This window comes from Gopherus evgoodei, chromosome 7, assembly GCF_007399415.2.
Source record: "Gopherus evgoodei ecotype Sinaloan lineage chromosome 7, rGopEvg1_v1.p, whole genome shotgun sequence".
In the NCBI taxonomy this organism is placed as follows: Eukaryota; Metazoa; Chordata; order Testudines; family Testudinidae; genus Gopherus; species Gopherus evgoodei.
In genome coordinates, this window is record NC_044328.1 from 24,594,037 (window position 1) to 24,606,201 (window position 12,165).

At 39.3% G+C, this 12,165-nt stretch overlaps 1 protein-coding gene across 1 annotated transcript in view; it reads left to right on the top strand.

Annotated features, from left to right (window-relative positions):
- The first annotated feature begins 368 nt into the window (after positions 1-368).
- The window catches only part of MKI67 (marker of proliferation Ki-67), a 37,458-nt gene continuing 25,661 nt past the window's right edge, over positions 369-12,165 (top strand). The window contains 8 exon segments of the mRNA XM_030570231.1: positions 369-537; positions 540-671; positions 3,797-3,911; positions 6,471-6,552; positions 6,636-6,751; positions 8,223-8,292; positions 9,882-9,951; positions 11,777-12,025. Of these exon segments, the coding sequence (XP_030426091.1) occupies positions 369-537; positions 540-671; positions 3,797-3,911; positions 6,471-6,552; positions 6,636-6,751; positions 8,223-8,292; positions 9,882-9,951; positions 11,777-12,025 (1,003 nt within the window).

Genomic DNA, 12,165 nt, shown 5'->3' on the forward strand with positions numbered 1-12,165 from the left:
CGCGATCAGCCAAACGAAAAGGAGTAAGTCAGCAGGGCGCGCGAGGTCCAGGAGTAGGAGGGCTCTGGCAGGGATGTTAACCCTGGAAGAGATGGGGTTAAGCTAAGGCAGAACAGGCTGAAGGGAGCGGGCTGGGAAGCGGCGAGGAGACGGCGGATAAAACAATGCAGCGAAGCAGAGACGGGCTCTGGGGTGCGGGAAGTTAACGGCGATGTGAGGGACGAAGGGCTCCGGGGCGCGTGCGGTACAGCTGGAGGCTCCCTCTGGTCAAGGTCTGGCGGGAGCAGCTTTCAGATTTTTAGGAAAAGACGCAGCGGTACGAAAGCACTTCCCGGGCAGCGTTCGAAAGGGTCACAGGAGAGGCGGCGATGGCGCGCGCGCGCGATCCCGCCCTTCTACCTCCGTTTCCTATAGGCAGTCCCGGCTCGTCTACCGCCAGTTTGAAAATTAAACAGCCTCAGCGCTTCCCATTGGGCCCTCTTTGCCATCACGTGATTTTGCTTCCCCCACTCAGACCGTTTCGCGCGCCTTTTCGAATTTGATTTTTATCTATAGTCCCTGTATCCTTCCTCCTCACTCGGCCAGGAGGGAGGGAAATAAAATAGTCCCTGAAAGATGTCTGTCCCGGCAGCCGGAATTTCTGCAGCTCCAGAAGGGTGATTTTTGTCAGCATATGAGTGAAGGAAGCAGACAAGTATTGTGGGGGCTGCTGGGGTTTGTTTTATGTGGTGATTGGGGAAGGGATACGTAGGGCGGAGTGAGGCGGCGGCGGTACCTGGCCCGAGCGGCAGCAGTGCCGGGGGCTGTGAGTGACTAGGTACTGGAGCTGAGAGTCTACGCGCGCGCGCGGAGACGCTCAGGCATCGCGGTGAAGGAAGCGGGCTGGGGGCTGAATGTGGCGCGATCTGGATGAACGGACCGTGACGGACAATCGGACAGGTAGGAGCTCTTCTCTTTCGCACCCCAGTCTGAAGGCATGTTGTAAGTGAGGTGCTCGCCGTGGTAGGTCGCTGCGGGGGGTATCTCTGCCCCGCGTCTGTCTCCTGGGGGGCGCCGGGAGCCGATGTGTGAGGAAGCGGAACGAAGAACTTGTTTCTGGGTTGTGACTGGGAATGGTGGAGGGAGCCCTGAGGGGAAAGGGGGGGCCACGCTGGGCTGTGTTGATTTTGGGGAGGGGGAATAGGTGGCGGGGCGACGCTGGGCTGTGTTGATTTTGGGGAGGGGGAATAGGTGGCGGGGCGACGCTGGGCTGTGTTGATTTTGGGGAGGGAGCGATGCTGGGCTGTGTGGATTTTTGGAGGGGGGGGGGGAATAGGTTCCCGGCGGCGAGCGGCCTGGATGGGTTGTGGAGCTTTCACGGGAGAGGGTCCAGCTGCTTAAATAGCTCGGGGCATGTGTGTATTGTAGCTTTTTGGTAGGTGGCTCAGGTAATGATTTATTTTGTAACTGTCAAAAGTCTCCTCATCTTCACATTTCGCGTTTCAAGCAGAGCCCGTGCTGATTCGTCATTTTCTCAAGCAGTTATCCTCCAACTGGTTCTGTAAATGTCTCGGTGCGGTTGACATATAATTCCTCCTCCGGGTGTCTTGTTTTTGTTTTTAACTACTGTACATAGGCGCATCAGGCTGTCCTCTAAAATCCTCTGAGAGTATTTCTTTGCACATGATTAGTTAGTTTAGAAACCTGTACAGATGGTGTGGCGTTTTATTTTATGCTTGCATTTGGCGTGAATCCTCAAGTTGGGGGGACAATTAGGGTAAGTGTTAAAGAAGTTTCATTTAAATTCATACAGCACAAAAATGAAGATTCTGTTAAAGGGACACTATCAAATTTGACACAATATTTGGAAATTTTAAAAACAATCTTAGATAAAATGAGATCAATAGGAATTCATGTTTACAAAAAATGAATACTTTTAATTGAGTCCGTTCCTTGTTTTCCATTCTAATACTGCAGTTTTGTGCTGGTGCATGAATCTAAAATTGAAATGGATCAAAACCAACTGAAACTACCTGTTCTGTTGTCCTTGTGAGGAGGGAAATATAAAAAAATTGTGAAAAGTAAATGGTCTTATACATTTTTCAGTTTAAATAACGTAAGGTGGTTTTTGTAACATACGTATGCTAGAGATGCTTGAATTTTTTAAAATTAACGCATTTATGCCACAATAATGTGAAATTTAAAAAAAAAACAGTTATAAACAGGGTTTTCTGCTCCCATCTTTTCAGCAACGGAGAAACTGGCAATATATAGGGGAACAGTGAAAGTAAACTCAGTAAATAGAAAATGTGATTTTCAAGTTATCCCTTAATTGTATGTTTACCTGCAAATTTCAACCTGAATGTCCTTCAGATTTTAATGATCGAAATTGTATGACAACTAATCTCAAATTAGGCAGTCATTCTTTTCCAAATGACTGAGATTTGGCAGGGCTGTTTTTGTAACATACACAACTTTACAAAGGCAGAGTCAATTTAAAAAGTCATGCATTTATTGAAAAAATTGTTCCCTATTATAACATCTTACATTTATATAACTGAAAGAAATGGAAGAGAAGAATTGTATTTTTCTGTTTGTATTTTCTTTTTTCTTTTCTGCATTTTCTTTTCAGCATTTTGTCATATGTGTCCATTCAAATGATTTCCTTTTTTCTATAGTCATTTTCCTCCTGTTTGAATGAGACTCACACAGCATTAGAGAGGGAAAAACATTTTGGCACACAGGAAAGCTAATCATAAACACATTAAGAATAGTTGGGGGGAGATTTTGTACCTGAAAAAACTTTCAAGTCACATTCATTTATATCAATATAGTTTATATTGCCCCCTTTTAAAGCATTCAGTTATGGAAATATTGTGATACTTAGATACCAAACATATGTAAACATAGAAAAGTAATTCTTTACATCAACCTGATACAGTTACTCCTGGGGGAATTCTGCACCAAAAATAAAAAATATGTGCACTATATTTTAAAATTCTGCATGTTTTGTCAAAACAGCACAGTATTTGCTGAGAAAGAGCCTGGGTGTGAACTTGGAGGATTGTTGGGTTTAGGTGGGAGAAGTATGGAACAGGGTTTGGGGGAGGGGGAGAAGAGATTGTTAGGGAGCTTCTCCCATGCAGACCCTGTAGGACAACCAGCCTGTCTCATTTAGTCAGGCACATGTGTCTCTGTACTGCTCCATCTCCACGTGTCTTTGCATCCCCACTCAGCCCTGCCCTCCCCCATGTTTCCCTGCACCCCCATTCCCATTCAGCTCCTGCCCAAGTCAGTCCCCCCCACTAGCCCTTCTGAACCCCAGTCTGTGACCCCCCCCAGCAACCCCATGTGTCCCGTGCTATCGGTTCCCACAATAACACTTGCCTCCTGCCTGGCCCCATGGGCAGGGTGCTGTGAGGAAGGCACCCTCTTTCTCTTCCCTATCCGCAACTGGGGCTGCTCCCGCCTGGGAGTGGCTGCTTTTTGTTCTGGCACCACAGTGACCCCTTGTGAGCGAAAGGAATGTCTGGAGCACCTTTTCATCAGAATGTGTTTTCTGTTGGGGGAAACATAATTCTGCATGGCCCATGAATTCTGCGTGTGCCTTTCTATGAACATATGTCGACTTTCACCTCCTGTTATTAGGTATCATTCAACAGTTCCCACGAACCCTTGTGAGTGAAAAAACTTTGGAATCCTTCTGCATGTAAATGGTAGAGAATTTGTCTTTTGAACATAATTTAGATAACCAAGGTACCTATGTTCATAAATATGCAGAGCTTAATTTGGGATAGTAAATTTGACACTCCTTTACAGGTAAGACTTCCAGTTTCAAAGATGCCACTCTTTGGGAAAATTGTTGTTATTAAAAGGAATGGGACCGATGGAATCCATTTTCCACTCACTGCAAGTTCTTGTTTATTTGGAAGGTAAGAATTGGTAATGTTAGAAATGTATTTATGTAAATCAAGAGAACATATTATTAACATTTTGTTATTAGTGTTATATTTTTCTTTATTTTATAAGCTTTGCTGTTTAATACAAATAAATGTTTGAATATTTGCAAATAGTGGGAGAATGTTTAATAGAGGAAAAAAAGCTCAAGCTAGTTCCCAGGGTAAACAGTTGAATTTCCATCCTCTGATTGCACAACATAGCTGTTTTTCTCAGCTTCACTCTGTAGTAAAGGTGAATATAGAGGAAGCAGGGAGCTTGTGGGGAAGAAAAGTCCCAACTGGACTCACGCTTGGCCAGCAGGGGACAGAAGCCTAATAAGAGGGAGGAGGTCACTAAAGGAAAAAACCAAGGCTGAGTTGGGACTAGAGGTAAAAGTCAGAAGAGATCTTTTGCTGCCACCGGGGATACAGACTGTGGTACAGTGTATCGACCCATCTCTTGAACTCCTGTCTTGCTCTTCAGAATCTGTGCTTTCTTTTAAAAAATAAAGAGATATGAAGAGTAACTCTAGTTGTTAAGGTTTCAAAAGAAAATGTAAAAAGTGTCAACAGAGTTAAACTGATGAAGAGAGATCTGCAGGAGTCTGCAGAGAGCATGAAATAGCTCTGAGAGATGTGTACTGCATCATATCTTAAGTATGTTACATACTCAGTGATAAAACTTTAATGTCAGCATTAACTATTTCATTCCTCATGTAAGAAAGGAGAGGGAAAATTGTAGATTTGTGCAATTTGCTAAGATCGACAGTCTGATTTTGGTGCTCCAAGTGGCTTTAGGGATATTTCTTTTACTGCTAGTCAAAAAAGGAATCAAGCCCAAGGCATCTAACCAGAACCCATGGGCAGATGTAAGCCTTGCCAAAAAGGAGCCAAGCTCAAGAAGCTTTGAGAACATGTATGATCATATTTTGAAAATCTGTAATATATACTTTGAGTGGCATCTTATTTGGATTGCTCTCTTGTGTGGAAATGGTATTCTACTGAATATCTGGCAAGCTGCTTAGGCAGGAAGGGACAGGTTGAGAAGTCAGCATGCTGATGTGTGATGTTTGTTACTAAGAGTGAACAGAAGTTGAGCTGTCATTAGAACTAATAAAACAAATTTTCTTGAAAGTTGATAAATTGTTTTATATATGAATTGTTTGAATGTTACTCAAAAGAAAAAGTGAAACAAACATAGGTTTGTGTATTGAAATAATAGAGCACCAAACAAATATTTAAAATTTGAGTTTTGAATACACTACTTTTATACTGGAAGAGGAAATTCTGATAGTAGACAGGGTATAGCTAGATGGATCCTGGACTCTGACGCACACCCCCCCCACCTCACCCCCATAGGCCTGATTGTCTACACTGCAATTTTATAGCCCCAAGAGCCTGAGTCAGCTGACTCGGACCAGTAGTGGGATCTTTTATTGCAGTGTAAACATACCCTAAGTGCCATATCTGAGAGCCTTATATAAGGCAGTCAAATCCACTATAGGACTCCTTTGTTCACATGGACCCCATTGGTTTCAGTGGGGCTGTTCATGTGTCTGCACTGATCCAATTCTAAGATGAGGGCCCACAATTTTAAAGTTTCCTAATATTTAGTTTCTACCAGATATACACAGGTAAATCTGTCAGGACTCCAAACTCAATCTGGGCTCTGAAAGTTAAGTTGTGTTCTTTCTGTTGCACATATTAGCAGCAAGAAAGATTTTGTAGTCCTAAGTTTGCCTTCCGTTTGCCTCTGACTTCAAATTTGGCCCTGCAACTGGAATTTAGTAAACAATTCTGATGATATGAGCCAGAATAGATAAATTCATTTCTTACTTGCAATCCTTAGATTTCATGTTTCTTTCTCTGCTTCCTCTATATTTTTCTATCTTTAAATTTCAGGACTGGTTCTTTGGTTTTCGTGCTAATGTCTAAAGCAGTCAAACACCCTAAAAGTACCAAAGCAGTTTAGCCAGCATGTTGCTTTCTTTTCTCTTGTAATCCAGGAATTAAGTACTAACGGTGTGAATCCTGTAGTCTGAAAAGAATACTCTGATAATGTAGGTATATGTGTGGATGAATACATAACAGAATATCATTCATTAAAGCTGTCAAGTTAGAGTAAATATTTGATTGAAAAGCAACATTTGTGGGAGGGAGAAATCTTCTGTAACTTACTGGTAGTTATTTTGTCTTTGATTTTTTTGGGAAGCTTTCCACTGTTGATAGCAATAGTGGAGCTGCAACAGTGCTTGTGCAGTAGTGAAAGATTTTTCAAAATTGTCTATGTATGTGCATCTGGTAGACATATATCCAGCTAGTTCTTAGTTTAAGAAGCTGTAAATTTTAATAGTGTATATTTAGTTTAAAATTTGCTTTAGGTTTTCACAGTGCTTGTGCTGACTTTAAATATTTTTATATTGCATTTTCAAACAGCATAACATTTTTGCAGATATTAAATGATCACATGCTCAGAAGCAAATTCTCTACAATAAATTTTTTCTGTTCTCTTAATTACTTGCTTAAAACTAAAGTTGTGCTTTTCAACTAAAGGAAAACGGAGTGTGATATCCGCATACAGCTGCCTCAGGTCTCAAAAGAACATTGTAAAATTGAAGTCAATGAGAACAAGGAGGTAAGTTTTGTTTTTAATTGTATTATATTCCATAATTGCATTTCTTCAGGTTACTGAACTAGCTATTTTTGTTTCATTTGTAGGCAATCTTGATTAATTTAAGTACTGTAAATCCAACGCAATTGAATGGTAACAGTTTTCAGCAACCTGCACATCTGAAGCATGGAGATGTGTTCACTATTGTTGATCGTTCTTTCAGGTCAGTAGCAATGAAGGAGGCAAGGAACTATGGCACTGATTTTGTAGTGAAATTTGCAAAAGAACACTCTTACATCTTCAAGGAGCTCCATTGATTTCAGTGGTGCTCCCTAAAAACATAAGGTCCACCTACCCACATCTTATAGTGGGATCAGAGACAAAGAGGGTATCTTTTCCCCCTTTAATCTGAGGTTGACACATTTTCTTCTTACTCCCTAAAATAAATTTTAATCTAATTTCATGCTTCATATTTCCTTACAGAGTTTTTGCCTAGTATGATCAGAAAGATGGGCTGTTAAAGCATTATGTCACCTTTAAACTATTTACCGATAAGCTATTCATGACAGTATTGTCTTGATATCCTGGTGTGACTTTCTCCTAAGGTTTGATGTGTTGTATTAATTCAGATGGAATATCTGGGCTAAAGGGTCAAAGGTGTTGATGTAATGCAGTCATTGTCCAACATTAAACAGTGTTAAACAAGGTTTGGAGTTTGGCATATAGAGACCACAGTCTGCTTAGTATCATAGCAAACACACCATTAAAAATCATTTTAACCTTTATTAAGATAAGGAAACGAAGGAAAAATAGTTGAAACACTTTGAAAGGTAGACTTCTAAGTAAGGCTTTCATTTTAAAAACATGCATTTTTCCCTTTAGCTGGAGAGAAATTTTAGAAGGAAAATCCCCCTTGTTTACATCTCTTAGACTTAAATTGTAATAATTGTCCTTTGAGGGGAAAAAAGACGTCAGTTGAGAGCTGTTGCTGCTGCTGTTAAAATCCAATTGTGTTTCATCTCAGGTGGTGGTTGGGATTTGATGACCTGGTAGAGGTGGTGATATCATCTGGTTCCCTCTCTCTGGCCTGGTCTGGTCAAGACATCTCTCAGGATCAGAATGATGAAGGCTTAGGGTCCCAGGAAATGGCAGGGTGGCAACCATGATATGAAGCTTGCTCCTCTAGCCAGTTTTTCCCCCGAAATTTCTTTCTTTAAAGACCCCAAAAGGTAGTGGTGGGTGGAATAGCTCTTCCTGCATTATTTTGTCCAACAATTAGGCCTAGTTTCTGAAGTACCAATTTTGGTTCACGTTTCTCATGTTTACCAAGTTTGATCTTAACACAGTCCATAAGTTAAATCAGTAGGCCTTTTTATTTGGATTAATTCAGTCTTTCAGTCTCCTTTTTATTCCTTTTCCCATGAACAATTGTTATTGGTTATTGTGATATCTTACGAACTTTCACATACTTTTTACAATTGAGCTCACAATTAGGGTAGATGTGTAGGCTCAATTATTACAACAGACTTTTGGAGAAAAATTCACAACTATGCCTCAGTGCAATTTATAACCAGTTAAATAATGGTATTATTGCTGGAAGGGGACAATTACTACAGGGTTTATGCATGTTTTACAGTTAGCCATCATAAATATAACATAAGCAAAGAAGTTTTCTTCTGTTAATTTTTTTGCAGGTTTGAATATCCTCCTCAATCAACTCCAAAAAAGAGACTTTCTAGAACTCCAAAAAATGAAACCCTACAGGTAATTTTAAGGCCACTGACTACATTTGCTGAACATATGCATGGTGTAATCTGTCATGTCATATTAGTATTGCTTTGGTGATTTATCTTCCCTATTAGCTTGGCATCACACACTAATCTAGTGATTGAAGCTGTGAAGAAACTCTTGAGAAATATTGTTTTCTTACTATTTACTAATTCATATTGGCTTGTGTCAGTTTTCAGCAGTGTAAATATTTAACTATAATACTCTAAATTTAGCATCAGAACTAAGGATTATTTTTTAAAAACAGTTTGGCTGTTTTAAGAGAGGACAGGGTACAGAGGTTTTGAGACATTTGAGATCCTTGTACCTTAATGTTTACATTTTAAGAATTACAGGAGTAAATAATAGCTGTATGTCCCTGTGTCAAAGTATTTCTAGTGGTGTTGCTTTCAATATAATCTTATTCTGAATAGCAGTAGATAAGTAATGCAGTGTTGTTAATGACATATTTCTTTATCTTCCTGGCCAATGACAGTCTAAAGGAATTAAGTTAGCAAAACTGGGAAGCTTGTCCTCAAGACTGAACAGCCTCTTTTAGAAAATAATCTGTGATTGTTATTCCATATTCCCATTACATTAATGTTGAAGTCTCTCTAAAGATTGATCAAAGCATAAAATTTTAAATTTTATCTTCATGACTAGCAGGTTTTGTTAACCTTTTCTTTTACAGTCTCTTGCCCATTTTATCAAAATACTTGTTGAAATGAATATCTTGTAGGGATGTTGTTAATCAGCTGATTGTCATGAACATTGAAACACTTATGTAGGCTGCAATTCTTATATTTAAACTACTATCTGAAAGCCCATATTGTCACATAGGTGTAGTAGTTGGGCCAAGTAATCCATTATCTGTGCAGTGTCCTGTATACACCTAATGAAATAGTTGCATGTAAATTAGCTGTGGAATAAGGGTGGTGATTGTTACCTCTGATATCACAATCTCTAGGACTTTAGCATGGGATAAGTACATGCCAGCTGTAGCTGAAAGCTTGTGCTGTTGCACAGATGTAATTCATAAAGTCAAAATTGCTGAGAACGTTGTAACAGACCATAAATGCCAGGGATGATTGAACCTGATACTCTAAACAAAGAACTCTCAATCATGCTTGTAGTTGTTTCTGATGTTTCACACTGGCTCAACAGACATTCTAGACTTTACGGTGACAATCCTGGCATCTTATTATATTGATGAGCAGGCTGCCCTGAAGTCTAATAAGCATATGATCTCTGTTTTGTTCAGTTATCAGAATTTAGCTGTAATGTATGCTTAGGCTACAGTCTCTTTTGGAATTAATGACTATTCCAAAAATAAGACAAACTATAAAACTGTCTTCAGGAGCCTCAGATGTCTTACTCAAGTAGTAACCTGTGTGACCATCTTCAAATACTGTAAAATTTCATATAATGCATGGATTTACATTTGTTTTGTAAGCCTGGTGCTCAATTAAAATTTGTCTTGGTTATGAAGAGAGGCCAGATTCTGTAATCTTCTGAAAATGTAGCGTAGAAAACTGTATTTGTAATAAAAATATGTTGTTTTATCATAACACTGTACAAATTTACAGGTTCTTCATGTTCAGCAGGTGGCAGAAGTGGAATTACAGAGCCCAACATCTAAAAGTCCTCATACGTCTGGTTGGTAGTTGTTTCATGTAGTTTGCTTTTTTCAGTGTTATATAGTCACATTTTATTCTTAGTATGTTTGCAAAAAGAAGATGGGAAAATCTCTAAATATTCATTTTACTAGTCAACTTGTTTCCTCAGCTGAACTTTTATTTTAATGTTACCTAATAGATAATTAGATTTGGCAGACCAAATCCTGCCTTTCAGTGGCATTACAGCAGTATAGATGAGGACAAAATTAACCACTGCAATTAAAATTTTACTAATTCAGTTGGTGTCTGAGGGAGAAAAGAATCATTACTCTCCACAGCAAATGTTGTATCTGCTTTTGAGTACTAATAGGAAGAGAAATTTAAAAAAAAATTATGGATTATAAAGTTACAGCTTTTGGATGTACCCAAGAAAAAGATCCATCAATTCAAAAGATGCCATTTATAGTTGCTTTTCGGAGCAAAACTACACATTTTAGCACACGTCTGTGTGTAGTCTAGGCTTTTTTTAAAATTCACCACCACAAGTGCAGCTCCACTAGTATCGTGCAAATGCAGAGATGCTGTGGGCTTTCTATCCTAGTATTTAACCCTGAGCAAGTCTATAGAATACAGTGATTCAAAATCTATTCTAGCATTGCTACCTTTACTCGCCATCAGTAGATCTCCAGTAGATGGAGAAATAGAGGCTTTGTCTACACTAGGATCAGTTGACTGATGTACTTAGTCAATGGGACGTGCCCATTCATCCACACAGATTTGCTACAATGGGTTTTTCAGAGAGGGTCAATCAATGCAAGTTATCCCCGTACCAAGTAGGAATAGGTCTCAACTGATGTTAGCACAATAGATTAAGTACCTATTGTGGACACATCTTGCGATCATGGTAACACTGTCACCACAAAATGTCTTCCCACTACTGACCCATAATGCAACAGTCTCTCCTGAAGCATCCTGTCTCTTCATATCAACACCTGTTTTCATAGTCCAAGTTCTAAGGGTCACCTTGTCCACAATCTGCCTGCCCCATACTAATAATGCTGTACTACATTCTGCATGGACCTCAGTTTGAGCTATTTTAATCACAAAATGTGCTTTTTTCCCCCAAAGAAAAGATTTTATATAAAAGCTGTCATATGCTTCAGCATGGTCCATTGAGAGATCCTGCACCATTATTTTTCTGTGGGGTGAGGAACTTGTCCAATCACAGTAGGGAAGTCAAGGTATACCAGCATTTGTCAGCAGCCATCCAAGCTGGCCTCAGGCAATGCTGAGACAAGGGGAAGGACCTCAGTGGCAGTTGCCACAATCATGCATCACAGAATCAATGTAGATTCCAGATGTTAATTTACCATGGTAATTCTGTATCAGTTTAAACAAACTTATTTGGAGTTTTAACAATCAGGTTCATCCAGCTGATTTGAAATTACCATCCATTCACCTGTCTAATGAAGACAAAACCCTAAGAGACCTGTGTGAACCATAATGATGCAGTCATTGATTTTGCAGATTGATGATATTTCTGATGCATGAACTGCTGTATCTCAATGTGAGGCTAATTCAGAAGCTAAATACAATTTAAATATCATCTTAAACAATTTAACTACTGATGAATGTATTAGAAAAATTCAAATTAGTTGCCAACAAGAGCTTGACTAGTGGGAAAAACTTTAGTGCTGATCTTTTATCCCAGTATAACTCTGATTGGTGGTGCTGCTGCTTTATTCAAAAGAGCAAATCTTGTCCAAGGAGAAAATCTGTTTTTCCACCCATTTAATAACAGTCCTCGAGTTTTAAAATATATATATATATCTATAAGGTTCTTTTTACCTTTTATTACTATCTAGATAAAAACATAGAATGTGAAGGCCAAAATTTTGGTGAAAATGACAAGCAAAGCACTGAGGAAGATATTTCCAGAGTTGTACTAGCCAAACAACATGCAACATCTAAATCAACATACAGAACAGCTAAATCTAACAGAAGAGAAAATGAGATGTCTCCTTTTAGCAAACTTTATGAATTGTTGAAAAACGAGATTGATGTGAAAACACAGAAAGATGGCAACGAAGAGATACCTATGCCACGACATGCAGGTGATATATTTAAAAAAAAGAGAGAGAGGATGGTGATATAATGTTGATGGACACTGTAGGAATTATTATTATTTATGCAGGATATTGGAATAACACTAATTTAACCATAAATTCCTTTATTAAATCCAAAGGCCAAATGG